The sequence below is a fragment of the Monodelphis domestica genome, chromosome 3 (genome assembly GCF_027887165.1).
Source record: "Monodelphis domestica isolate mMonDom1 chromosome 3, mMonDom1.pri, whole genome shotgun sequence".
In the NCBI taxonomy this organism is placed as follows: domain Eukaryota; kingdom Metazoa; phylum Chordata; class Mammalia; order Didelphimorphia; family Didelphidae; genus Monodelphis; species Monodelphis domestica.
This window is the reverse complement of record NC_077229.1, coordinates 489759189-489773455: the sequence shown is the minus strand read 5'-3', so window position 1 is coordinate 489773455 and position 14267 is coordinate 489759189. Positions and strand designations below refer to the sequence as shown.

The 14267-nt window shown below is 48.9% G+C and overlaps 1 protein-coding gene across 1 annotated transcript; it reads right to left on the bottom strand.

Moving 5' to 3' along the window:
- LOC130458526 (ras GTPase-activating-like protein IQGAP2) lies at positions 1 to 1697 on the bottom strand. The gene is made up of 2 exons (XM_056824779.1): positions 1117 to 1697; positions 1 to 198 (listed from the first exon to the last, which is right to left on the bottom strand). Exons 1-2 carry the CDS (start codon positions 1216 to 1218, stop codon positions 34 to 36), a joined length of 267 nt encoding a protein of 88 aa, XP_056680757.1. The 5' UTR covers positions 1219 to 1697; the 3' UTR covers positions 1 to 33.
- Positions 1698 to 14267: the final 12570 nt, after the last annotated feature.

Below are 14267 nucleotides of genomic sequence, written 5' to 3'. Positions count from 1 at the left end.
ACTGACAAAGAGCTGAAAGGAATGAGGGATCCCTTACCGTTCCAAGTGTGCTTCATCCAGGTTATTGAAGTCAATTGAGGGATTTCTGAGACGATCCTGGGTCAACTCAAGATCCTCGGTTTCCAACACCTGGTTAAGCAGAGCAACGGCTGACACCTTCTCTACTGTCGTGGACAGCTCCTCGGGGGCCAAGTAGTTCTGGAGCAAAACATATGTCCTTCAGGAGAATTGTCACGGCATTATACAAAGTATCAATTCTTAAAATCCCCACGAAACACAAAAACGAAAAACCTGCCTGAAACACCTTGCTGCCAAAGGTGCCATGGTCACAATTGAAGAAAAGGAAGTCAATAGGTAGGTGGATGAGAAGAAGAACAAGGATGCATAAGAAGGAATGCCAGTGTAGTCCCTAATATTGCCAACAGCTGATAATTCGACAAGCTGACTATCAGGGCCACACGGGATGATAAGCTGGCAAGTAGCTGTGCTATTACTCCCGACAGAGTGCTTGCAGAAAGAGAAAGGCTTTTTCTTCAACCCTTACCTTCTCTTGTGACACCAATAGGTTCCAAGGTAAAAGAATGCGAAGGCCTAGGCGACGGGGCTTCGGGACCTTCAGTAAGGTCACAGAGCCCTAACGTTTCAGGGTATCGCCCCGGGCCGGTGTTCCTCCGGCTTGCCTCACTGACTGTTCCATCTCAGTCTGTTTGGTCAATCCCTTCCCTTCTGTCTTGGAATCAATGCTCAGGAGAGCTTCCAAGGCAGAAAAGTGGTAAGTAAGGGCTGGGCCATTGGCGTGAAGCTCGCGATCAGCCAGCTACCAAAGGCAACCAGGTCACACGGGAACCGAAGTCTGCAGGACCCCCGGTCCAATGCTCCCTCCACGGGACCAGCCGTCATGGCAGTCCGGACGACGCAGTGCCTATGCTTTCTGGGGAATCACTACTTTAAGTGAAGGGCAACTAGATCCTATGGATGGCCGCAAAGTCCCAGCAGCTTTCTTCCCCTTCTGCCATGATCTCAGAGCAACACCTCATTTTCAAGTGGATTCTGCCCTTCCCAAGCAATGCTCCAGCCTCCGAGTCACTCATGCAGCCACAGACCTCCTGCACTTACCAAAGAGCTCTGTTCCTGAAGGTTGAACAGTTCTTCCTGATACAGAACAGCAGCAAAGGGATGAACGGTCGGGAGCTGGGCCTCAGGTTTCATGAGTGCCATCACGGTGTTACTGGGATGACCTTCCCGAATCACAGCATTGATCTCATCGACAGCAGCGAGCCCTGGAGGACAAGGAGGCAGTCAGATGGCAGTCCGAATCACACTTTATGTACTTGCTGGTGTTTCCCCTTGAATCGCTCAGGGATTGGGGGTTTAAAGATCACTACTCTTCCGGGCAGCACCAGCCTAGCCAATCACCACTTACCCTGACCACGGAGAGGTCTACAATACCTAGACCACATCAGAGATGAATGATCCTTGATGGAAAGGGGCAGATGGCATGTCTCAGCCTTCCGGCACAACAAAAGGGGCCAAATAGTTGCGGAGCAGCTACAGTGGACAAGGTCACAGATTTCATCCCATGGGAGTTGGGGAGGTTTCAAACCATGAGAAGCCCCCCGAGCCTCATCAATGGACTCGCACGAAAGTCCTCCACAAAAACAATGTCAAAAGCAGAAGGCAGAAAGAGGAAAAGGATGCCACACAACTTCAGGGGACTTGAGGGAACAAAAGTCTATCACCTCGCACTTCCTTCACAAAATGACATCACTTACTGTTGACTTCGTTGATGATCCCTTGGATTTCAACTTGGGTCAGGAGCTCCTCCCTTGCATCTCTTTCCTCCTCAGAAAGGATATACTGAAAAAACAACAACTTCAATGGTTGCAGCCCAAAAGCAAACAGGCTTTCAAGAGTTCAGTTCTTCAGGGAATACCTTTCCCAATGGGCCACCGATTCTCACGTCCAACATGGGCTCGATAGATACAGAATCAAAATGCACTTTGGTTCTTGTTGAACAGTGTTTGTAAAACCACATTTCTTTTCTCCTTCCAGTGTTTCTCCTGTCTAGTTCTGCACACTTCTATTTGGGATGTTGTTGCTAAAGATGCTGGACTGCTTGGCCACTCCTCCAATACAACTTGGAGAGAAAGTTCTACAGAGAGCTACTTTTCTCTTGTAATCATCCTCTCAGAGCTCATAGCCTGGGCTTATTCTACAAAGCTGAGACTTTTATCACCCACATCAATCCCAACTAGAAAAATCTAATCATGGGAGGCAGGCATGATCTGGTGCTTTCGGGGGAACAGAACGAATCCTGGATGCAAGTTCTGGCCATATGGGGGAGAGGAAGGCAAGGAAGGGAACTTAAGCCTTGTCACTGAAAAACTGTTGCATGAAGCACACATTTTGATGCCTGTGATTTCATGCAGGAAGAAGTTTAAGGAGAAATATAGCGAGGATTGAGAATTTTCTCAAGGAACAACATGAGGAGCACATGGGGATTCCTTGAAAACTAGGGTTGGGCAGTGATTCTAGGTCAGTGATGGTTGAGTCTTTTGGAAACTTTTGGAAACACTTTTGGGGACTGTGAGGTGCCTTCCCCCACCCCACCTCCAGACTTGGTGCCCGGATCCCCATCCCCTGCTTTGCCCTGCCCACACTGCAACAATGTGTCACATCCCTCTCCCCAGCATTGGACAGAGGGGCTTTGGGGGGGGATGAGGGCTCCCAGCTGGCTGGAGCCTGGGCAAGCCAACTCCTGTAGCCATAGGGACCTGCCCTTGCACCCAGCTGCGTTGGGGGCTGGCTGAGTGAGGGGGCTGCTGCCTGGCCGTGGGCTGAGCAGGTGGCGCAAGCCCAGAGGGTAGTCAACTCAGAGACCCTGCTCCCCGCACTCACCATTTGGGAGTGGGGCCAGCACCCAGCCAGCCCATGCCTGGAGAAAGCTACCTCCTGAGGCCAGGGACCTTCCCCTACACCCAGTCCCGCCTGCCTATTGGGCTGCCATTCCCATGGGGTGGGAGCAGGGGCCAGAGGGAGCCTGGTTACCTTTTGGTGGCTGAGGTCACCCTCCCACACTGCCACCTGGCAGGGAAGGACAGAAGAAAGTGGAGATCTTTTCAGGGCTGTGGGCGGCCTCTGCTCTACGGGAGGGGATACACCAACACCTTCCCCAAGCCAAGCAGCCCCGAAGCCCAGACAGAGGGGGGACAAAGGGAAGGTTTACCCTGAACTCAGAGGCAGGAAAGCAACTCTGCAGAGGAACCATCCTCCACACCCACATCCAAGGAGAGGTCTCTGGGTGCCGTCTTTGGCACACGAGCCATAGGTTCACCAGCAGGCTTCTAGCTGTTGCAAAGTAAAGGACTCCCCATTCTTTCTATTGCAACCATATCTCCTAGTACTTTTCTGGTGAGCTTTGACAAAACTGCAAGTTCCTCATGCATTTGAGACCTTCTTTTACCTCATTATCTACCTTCAAATCCTCTTCTCTGTGCCCTGGCTTGTTTCCTACTAAGAAGTAAGACTTCAAATATCTCCCTGGTAGTCACTGTTTATCAGCTGACAACTGTTCTATTTCCAGCACCCAGGAACACCCTTAACTATGTTTTACGTTTAATCCTTAGCGAATAAAGTACCTTCTCTTCTTTCTGCTGCTTGGCTTCCCAAAGTTCCTTTTGATAATTCGCAGCCAGGTTATCATCCACAGACGTTAAAAAGGCTTTGGGATTCTTGAGAGTTACAAGAGTCTCTTCTGCGATGCCCTTCTTAATGGCTTCATTGATGGCAATGACTGCAGCATGCACTGAACATGGGAGAGGAATACAAGGCATTTGTTTTTAAAGCCACAAAAGCTAATGAGAGACACATTGGGATGAAAAAAGCCGGCCTCCTTTTACCTTAAATGATTGTCCACATTAAACTAAAGAAGAATGACTTTGCATTCAATGTCTTGGGTGTGTGTGGGGGGCTGCGGAGGGGGGGGTGTCCATTTTTGAGCCCTTACCTTCTGTCTGAGACTCAATACTATGTATTAGTTGCCAGGCAGAAGAGCGGGAAGGCCTAGGTTATTGTGGCAAAGAGAATTGACCAGGGTCACACAGCTAGATCCTGTCCCCAGTCACCTTGGAACTCAGCACACCTCCTGTCTCCAAGCCTTTTCTGTCCACTGAGTCCCTTAGCTGCCCTGAAGCTGTTGGTCCAGAAGTCTACAAATATTGAGATTATGTGCTCAGCGTTACATAGCTGAAAACGATCTGAGGCCGTGGTCTATACACAATAGGCCATATGGCTTTCATGGCTGTTGCTTGTTAAGAACTACCATCATTACGACATTTCCCACTTTCCTACATCCTCTTGTTTCTTGGTTTGGCTGATGATGACTGTAAAAGGAATAATCTACATGCTCTCATGGGTTGCAAAGAGGAAATTAAAGCTCTGCCTATGTTAGCTGAGCTTCATCCTTGATAATTGACATAGAAACTGCTTCTCAGTTCCAGGATTCTTGTCGCTGAGGACAACAATTGAGAGGGACCTTAAAAACGAGTGAACCTCCAAGGATATTTAGGGAGGCTACAGGAAAGCAGAAGCGATAGAGTATTTGTGCAAGCCATTTCAAATCTTTTGGCCTGAGTTGGGGGTGGGGTGGAATTGCTTGACCAATAAGGGCCCTTTCCACTCTCAATCAGAGGCTGCCTTGATGCAGGGAAATGTTAGACGAGATTTCCACCCAAGGTCTTCTTGCCCAAATCCAACACTAGGCTCTCTACGCAACACAGGCAATTTGCCTGGCAGATTCCGCAAATTCCTGAGCAATGGAAGAATGGGAAAATAACCCTGTGGTGCCTAAAAGGGGCAACCTCGGGGTTCGGGAGGCTGGGCATGTTACAAAAGAACAAAAACAAGACAACCCATGACGAAGCCGTACAATATTGGGCTCTCCATCTTTTTCAACATCAAGGTTTAGGAAAAAAAGATGCTCAAATTCCGTTTCAGTCCTGTCTCACAGAAAACTGTCAATCAGCACTAACCCTGACCAGGCAGGGCTACAAGACCCTGACCATATCAGAGATGAGTGATCCTTGATGAAAAGATGAAGATGGTGTCTCAGGCAACCTGCCCATCAAAAGAGGCCAAAAAGATTTGGAGCAGCTACAGCTGACAAGGTGACACATAGCATTGCAAGAGAGCAGGGCACATGTCAAAGCTCGAGAAGAGCCCAAAGCCTTGAACATCGACGCACATGGACGTCCGCCAACAAAACTACGTCGAAATCATGAGACGAGAAGAGGAAAAGGATGCCTCACAACCTCTGAGACTTGAGAGAAATGATGATGAGTGGCTGCTGACAAGTCAAAGAAGGGTAAACCAGGGCAGGGATGATTTCATTACAAAGATGAGAGGTGGGAAAGGCAAATATAACAACATAAACCTGGAAATATCCCACAGAGGACCTGAGAGCTGCAAAGTCCTGCAAAACCCTCCCAAAACAGATTAAGAAATTGAGGCCCATGGAGAACAAATCATTTTTCCAACAGTCCCAAAGGCCTTAGTGGTATAGCTGGGACCAGAAATGCAGACTCCTGATTTTGATCCATTTTGATCCTCGCAGGAATCTAAGGTTACTGACTCAAGGAAAGGGAACAAGAATACATTCTGCCCCTACTAGGTGACACGCACAGTGCTGCTCGGTGCTGCATAAATATCATCTCCCTTTCATCCTGACCACAACCCTGAGAGGTAGCTACTATTATTTCCCCAATATTGGCGTGGAGGAACCTCGGCCAGAGGCTCAATCATTGGCCCAGGGGCATATCACGAGGCAGTAGCTGAGACATGACTTGAACTCCAGCCTTCCTCACTATGCAGTCAGCACTTTAGGCACTGAGCCACACATCAGATATTTCCTCATTATTCCAGAATGTTCCTCGGCCGAGGAAGACTTTAGTCCAATATCCCGCATCCTTTACATTTCTTTCATCATCTGTGATCAAAATGATGAACAGAGCGCCACGGCCAAGAGGATGAAGTTATAGTCATTGCCATGAAAAAGTCACCTTTCGATATCATCTAGAGGGGAAGGTCAGTGGCTGTGGATAAGAGTGAGGAACCTGGACTTGAGAAGCCCTGGATTCAGATCCGGCATCACATACTTTCCTACCTTTTCCTAACCTTGCGAAAGTCATGGAACTCCACTTGCCTAGCCCTTACCGCTCTGCTGCCTGGCAACCAATATTTGTATTGATTCACTTTCCATGAACTAAGACAAAAATCATGCAATAAGACACATTAGGACAAGTTCCCCACACCCCAAATAGGACTGGAGTTAAAAATTGAGGAAACCATTGGCTAAAGGTCAAGCCTCGAATTATCCAGAAGACCGACATTCGCAAGCATTCTGCAAAACCAAACTGACTGCACTTACTTTCTTCTCCTTGAATTTCAGCTTCTTGAATTTCCTCATTGACCCTATCGATTTGATTCTGCATTTCATCCCTCCTCAGGTTATCCTGTCCTTGAGATGAGGCTTCTCTTTTGATGGACATGAGCCTGCTAGCGTACCTGGGGAAGACAAAAGTCACCAAACATCCATTATCTTTAAATGTCCCTTTCAGTTGACGAAACACGACAGATACTGGGAGAGCGACCTATGGGAAGAGTAGGAGAACAGGCAGGCAGCAGGGTTTGTCGCCCTTCCGTGACATTTACCCGAGAAGCATGTGTAAAACGATGACGTTGCAAAGGGAAAAGCCCTGTGGGGACTCGAGTGTCTAGAGGACGCCATGGCCACCCCAAAGAGCCTCTGACCACAAGGAACCCGCACCTCCGTAGGACTTACACAGGGATGGACAGCTATTTACAGCACACAGAAAATGACTTCCAGGTGGGGGCATGCCCACAAAGGGAAGGCTCAGGGAAGGGACGTCTCGCGTAGCTGTCCTGCCCTGACAGAACTAAAGTCTCTGTAAATCGTAGCGCCCACTTGCCCAGCCCTTCTTGTTCTTCTGTCTTAGAAACGACAGGAGGAGAGGGATTAACAACATGGAAAAGAAGAAACAAAAGGCATTGCTGTTGTCCAAGTGAGAGCTGAAGAACGGCCCCACTTGCCTGGGAGTCATTTCGATGGCCTGCAGATCTAAGAGATTCTGGGCATGCAGAATGCACCAGAGTTGACAAGAGAAAAGCAGTTTCTCTCTGACCTTGTGGACCTGGCTAATCCCACTGTGAGAGTGTCAAGGCCAGAAGGGGCAAAGTGGTCTCAGGTCGGAAAGGATTATCTCCATCGCAGTCACAGAGCCATGGTTTTCTACACACAGTTGGTTTCCTTATTCTTCTGACTGTGGAATTTGGAGTCAGAAGAGCTGGATGAAAATCCTGACTCTAGGTGGCTTGGGGTATTGAGAGTCAGGCTGAGAGACGGGAGGTCTTCGATTCAAGGAGGACCCCAGACACTTCCTAGCTGCCTAACCATGGAGAAGTCACTTCGCCTGCCTTCTCTAGCCCTTACTGCTCTTTGGCCTCAGAACCAAAGCCTAAGACAGATGCCAAGATTTAAAGCAAAGGGTAATTTTGGTTTCCTTTCGTTTTTCATCCTTAATCGGCCATCTACTACAAATGGGATCACAGGCGAAGCCAACAAACCTATCTAAGCCTCAGCTTCCTTCTCTGGTGCAGAGGTGGCTGGGGTAGGGAACCGCTAACAAATCTGTCCTCTGGAGAACTTTTGCTCACCTTCAGGGTGGGCGATGAGGGGATGGGGGGTAAGGTGGGGCATTTTATAACTGTTAACACTGGGAGAGGACCAGCAATATCTCCCCTCGGGGGGGGCACCAACACAAATGAGGACAATCCCGTAGAGCCTGACTAAAAAGTATCCTGGCCTTGCCCTCTTCCACATGCAGGTATGTTTCTTTCTCAAACTTTTCACTTTGGTTTAGAACATCCATCCATCCTGCACTAATGGCTCCAGTGTCTTTGCTGTCCAGGAGTGAGTTCTGGCAGCATCAAATGAAAGGAACAGCAGCTGAACATGGGCACGTGCCAGCTAGGACCCTGTTCAGGGCTGTCCCAAGGAAATAGCAAAAGGAAGCCCCCTCTTCTCAATGTCTGCTTTGCCCCCTATTAGAGCAGGTAATGGGACAGATGGTTGGAGATAATGCAGGATGCCTGACAGTGATCAGATCTACCAGTGCAGAGAGGCTCCTTAAACACTGAGAGCTCAACATGGTCTGGCTCACGCAGGCCACAGAGGACTCAAAAGCAGGTCCTGCTGACTTCTTCCTGAGCTTGTCACAGGACCTCTCTTACTGGACAGAAAGCCCAAGGTAGCCACTCTACCTGAAAGCATGGCAAAGGTGTAGGTTACGGTGGCAGCTTCCCTCATATCCCCCACAGTTGAAAGGAACAAGTCCACCTTTTCGGAAAAGCAAATACAACCAAGACAACGTCCACGAGCACTCTTAGCTCTTCATGACCACTTAGAATATGGCCGATCAGGAAACCAAAAACATTTCCAAAGGGCTTTGACAGGAAGGACTCCATCCTTGAGATTACAGGTCCCTGGAGCCAATGATTCCAGAATGTCACCGGTACCACTGACAAAGAGCTGAAAGGAATGAGGGATCCCTTACCGTTCCAAGTGTGCTTCATCCAGGTTATTGAAGTCAATTGAGGGATTTCTGAGACGATCCTGGGTCAACTCAAGATCCTCGGTTTCCAACACCTGGTTAAGCAGAGCAACGGCTGACACCTTCTCTACTGTCGTGGACAGCTCCTCGGGGGCCAAGTAGTTCTGGAGCAAAACATATGTCCTTCAGGAGAATTGTCACGGCATTATACAAAGTATCAATTCTTAAAATCCCCACGAAACACAAAAACGAAAAACCTGCTTGAAACACCTTGCTGCCAAAGGTGCCATGGTCACAATTGAAGAAAAGGAAGTCAATAGGGAGGTGGATGAGAAGAAGAACAAGGATGCATAAGAAGGAATGCCAGTGTAGTCCCTAATATTGCCAACAGCTGATAATTCGACAAGCTGACTATCAGGGCCACACGGGATGATAAGCTGGCAAGTAGCTGTGCTATTACTCCCGACAGAGTGCTTGCAGAAAGAGAAAGGCTTTTTCTTCAACCCTTACCTTCTCTTGTGACACCGATAGGTTCCAAGGTAAAAGAATGCGAAGGCCTAGGCGACGGGGCTTCGGGACCTTCAGTAAGGTCACAGAGCCCTAACGTTTCAGGGTATCGCCCCGGGCCGGTGTTCCTCCGGCTTGCCTCACTGACTGTTCCATCTCAGTCTGTTTGGTCAATCCCTTCCCTTCTGTCTTGGAATCAATGCTCAGGAGAGCTTCCAAGGCAGAAAAGTGGTAAGTAAGGGCTGGGCCATTGGCGTGAAGCTCGCGATCAGCCAGCTACCAAAGGCAACCAGGCCACACGGGAACCGAAGGCTGCAGGACCCCCGGTCCAATGCTCCCTCCACGGGACCAGCCGTCATGGCAGTCCCGACGACGCAGTGCCTATGCTTTCTGGGGAATCACTACTTTAAGTGAAGGGCAACTAGATCCTATGGATGGCCGCAAAGTCCCAGCAGCTTTCTTCCCCTTCTGCCATGATCTCAGAGCAACACCTCATTTTCAAGTGGATTCTGCCCTTCCCAAGCAATGCTCCAGCCTCTGAGTCACTCATGCAGCCACAGACCTCCTGCACTTACCAAAGAGCTCTGTTCCTGAAGGTTGAACAGTTCATCCTGATACAGAACAGCAGCAAAGGGATGAACGGTCGGGAGCTGGGCCTCAGGTTTCATGAGTGCCATCACGGTGTTACTGGGATGACCTTCCCGAATCACAGCATTGATCTCATCGACAGCAGCGAGCCCTGGAGGACAAGGAGGCAGTCAGATGGCAGTCCGAATCACACTTTATGTACTTGCTGGTGTTTCCCCTTGAATCGCTCAGGGATTGGGGGTTTAACGATCACTACTCTTCCGGGCAGCACCAGCCTAGCCAATCACCACTTACCCTGACCACGGAGAGGTCTACAATACCTAGACCACATCAGAGATGAATGATCCTTGATGGAAAGGGGCAGATGGCATGTCTCAGCCTTCCGGCACAACAAAAGGGGCCAAATAGTTGCGGAGCAGCTACAGTGGACAAGGTCACAGATTTCATCCCATGGGAGTTGGGGAGGTTTCAAACCATGAGAAGCCCCCCGAGCCTCATCAATGGACTCGCACGAAAGTCCTCCACAAAAACAATGTCAAAAGCAGAAGGCAGAAAGAGGAAAAGGATGCCACACAACTTCAGGGGACTTGAGGGAACAAAAGTCTATCACCTCGCACTTCCTTCACAAAATGACATCACTTACTGTTGACTTCGTTGATGATCCCTTGGATTTCAACTTGGGTCAGGAGCTCCTCCCTTGCATCTCTTTCCTCCTCAGAAAGGATATACTGAAAAAACAACAACTTCAATGGTTGCAGCCCAAAAGCAAACAGGCTTTCAAGAGTTCAGTTCTTCAGGGAATACCTTTCCCAATGGGCCACCGATTCTCACGTCCAACATGGGCTCGATAGATACAGAATCAAAATGCACTTTGGTTCTTGTTGAACAGTGTTTGTAAAACCACATTTCTTTTCTCCTTCCATTGTTTCTCCTGTCTAGTTCTGCACGCTTCTATTTGGGATGTTGTTGCTAAAGATGCTGGACTGCTTGGCCACTCCTCCAATACAACTTGGAGAGAAAGTTCTACAGAGAGCTACTTTTCTCTTGTAATCATCCTCTCAGAGCTCATAGCCTGGGCTTATTCTACAAAGCTGAGACTTTTATCACCCACATCAATCCCAACTAGAAAAATCTAATCATGGGAGGCAGGCATGATCTGGTGCTTTCGGGGGAACAGAACGAATCCTGGATGCAAGTTCTGGCCATATGGGGGAGAGGAAGGCAAGGAAGGGAACTTAAGCCTTGTCACTGAAAAACTGTTGCATGAAGCACACATTTTGATGCCTGTGATTTCATGCAGGAAGAAGTTTAAGGAGAAATATAGCGAGGATTGAGAATTTTCTCAAGGAACAACATGAGGAGCACATGGGGATTCCTTGAAAACTAGGGTTGGGCAGTGATTCTAGGTCAGTGATGGTTGAGTCTTTTGGAAACTTTTGGAAACACTTTTGGGGACTGTGAGGTGCCTTCCCCCACCCCACCTCCAGACTTGGTGCCCGGATCCCCATCCCCTGCTTTGCCCTGCCCACACTGCAACAATGTGTCACATCCCTCTCCCCAGCATTAGACAGAGGGGCTTTGGGGGGGGATGAGGGCTCCCAGCTGGCTGGAGCCTGGGCAAGCCAACTCCTGTAGCCATAGGGACCTGCCCTTGCACCCAGCTGCGTTGGGGGCTGGCTGAGTGAGGGGGCTGCTGCCTGGCCGTGGGCTGAGCAGGTGGCGCAAGCCCAGAGGGTAGTCAACTCAGAGACCCTGCTCCCCGCACTCACCATTTGGGAGTGGGGCCAGCACCCAGCCAGCCCATGCCTGGAGAAAGCTACCTCCTGAGGCCAGGGACCTTCCCCTACACCCAGTCCCGCCTGCCTATTGGGCTGCCATTCCCATGGGGTGGGAGCAGGGGCCAGAGGGAGCCTGGTTACCTTTTGGTGGCTGAGGTCACCCTCCCACACTGCCACCTGGCAGGGAAGGACAGAAGAAAGTGGAGATCTTTTCAGGTCTGTGGGCGGCCTCTGCTCTACGGGAGGGGATACACCAACACCTTCCCCAAGCCAAGCAGCCCCGAAGCCCAGACAGAGGGGGGACAAAGGGAAGGTTTACCCTGAACTCAGAGGCAGGAAAGCAACTCTGCAGAGGAACCATCCTCCACACCCACATCCAAGGAGAGGTCTCTGGGTGCCGTCTTTGGCACACGAGCCATAGGTTCACCAGCAGGCTTCTAGCTGTTGCAAAGTAAAGGACTCCCCATTCTTTCTATTGCAACCATATCTCCTAGTACTTTTCTGGTGAGCTTTGACAAAACTGCAAGTTCCTCATGCATTTGAGACCTTCTTTTACCTCATTATCTACCTTCAAATCCTCTTCTCTGTGCCCTGGCTTGTTTCCTACTAAGAAGTAAGACTTCAAATATCTCCCTGGTAGTCACTGTTTATCAGCTGACAACTGTTCTATTTCCAGCACCCAGGAACACCCTTAACTATGTTTTACGTTTAATCCTTAGCGAATAAAGTACCTTCTCTTCTTTCTGCTGCTTGGCTTCCCAAAGTTCCTTTTGATAATTCGCAGCCAGGTTATCATCCACAGACGTTAAAAAGGCTTTGGGATTCTTGAGAGTTACAAGAGTCTCTTCTGCGATGCCCTTCTTAATGGCTTCATTGATGGCAATGACTGCAGCATGCACTGAACATGGGAGAGGAATACAAGGCATTTGTTTTTAAAGCCACAAAAGCTAATGAGAGACACATTGGGATGAAAAAAGCCGGCCTCCTTTTACCTTAAATGATTGTCCACATTAAACTAAAGAAGAATGACTTTGCATTCAATGTCTTGGGTGTGTGTGGGGGGCTGCGGAGGGGGGGGGTGTCCATTTTTGAGCCCTTACCTTCTGTCTGAGACTCAATACTATGTATTAGTTGCCAGGCAGAAGAGCGGGAAGGCCTAGGTTATTGTGGCAAAGAGAATTGACCAGGGTCACACAGCTAGATCCTGTCCCCAGTCACCTTGGAACTCAGCACACCTCCTGTCTCCAAGCCTTTTCTGTCCACTGAGTCCCTTAGCTGCCCTGAAGCTGTTGGTCCAGAAGTCTACAAATATTGAGATTATGTGCTCAGCGTTACATAGCTGAAAACGATCTGAGGCCGTGGTCTATACACAATAGGCCATATGGCTTTCATGGCTGTTGCTTGTTAAGAACTACCATCATTACGACATTTCCCACTTTCCTACATCCTCTTGTTTTCTTGGTTTGGCTGATGATGACTGTAAAAGAAATAATCTACATGCTCTCATGGGTTGCAAAGAGGAAATTAAAGCTCTGCCTATGTTAGCTGAGCTTCATCCTTGATAATTGACATAGAAACTGCTTCTCAGTTCCAGGATTCTTGTCGCTGAGGACAACAATTGAGAGGGACCTTAAAAACGAGTGAACCTCCAAGGATATTTAGGGAGGCTACAGGAAAGCAGAAGCGATAGAGTATTTGTGCAAGCCATTTCAAATCTTTTGGCCTGAGTTGGGGGTGGGGTGGAATTGCTTGACCAATAAGGGCCCTTTCCACTCTCAATCAGAGGCTGCCTTGATGCAGGGAAATGTTAGACGAGATTTCCACCCAAGGTCTTCTTGCCCAAATCCAACACTAGGCTCTCTACGCAACACAGGCAATTTGCCTGGCAGATTCCGCAAATTCCTGAGCAATGGAAGAATGGGAAAATAACCCTGTGGTGCCTAAAAGGGGCAACCTCGGGGTTCGGGAGGCTGGGCATGTTACAAAAGAACAAAAACAAGACAACCCATGACGAAGCCGTACAATATTGGGCTCTCCATCTTTTTCAACATCAAGGTTTAGGAAAAAAAGATGCTCAAATTCCGTTTCAGTCCTGTCTCACAGAAAACTGTCAATCAGCACTAACCCTGACCAGGCAGGGCTACAAGACCCTGACCATATCAGAGATGAGTGATCCTTGATGAAAAGATGAAGATGGTGTCTCAGGCAACCTGCCCATCAAAAGGGGCCAAAAAGATTTGGAGCAGCTACAGCTGACAAGGTGACACATAGCATTGCAAGAGAGCAGGGCACATGTCAAAGCTCGAGAAGAGCCCAAAGCCTTGAACATCGACGCACATGGACGTCCGCCAACAAAACTACGTCGAAATCATGAGACGAGAAGAGGAAAAGGATGCCTCACAACCTCTGAGACTTGAGAGAAATGATGATGAGTGGCTGCTGACAAGTCAAAGAAGGGTAAACCAGGGCAGGGATGATTTCATTACAAAGATGAGAGGTGGGAAAGGCAAATATAACAACATAAACCTGGAAATATCCCACAGAGGACCTGAGAGCTGCAAAGTCCTGCAAAACCCTCCCAAAACAGATTAAGAAATTGAGGCCCATGGAGAACAAATCATTTTTCCAACAGTCCCAAAGGCCTTAGTGGTATAGCTGGGACCAGAAATGCAGACTCCTGATTTTGATCCATTTTGATCCTCGCAGGAATCTAAGGTTACTGACTCAAGGAAAGGGAACAAGAATACATTCTGCCCCTACTAGGTGA

Excerpts from the sequence above, each read along its gene's own strand:
- LOC130458526 (XM_056824779.1), bottom strand. The coding sequence starts at position 1,218 with ATGGCACTCATGAAACCTGAGGCCCAGCTCCCGACCGTTCATCCCTTT. Across the intron at positions 199-1,116 it reads TTCAGGAACAGAGCTCTTTG|AACTACTTGGCCCCCGAGGA; the intron begins GTAAGTGCAGGA and ends GTTTTGCTCCAG.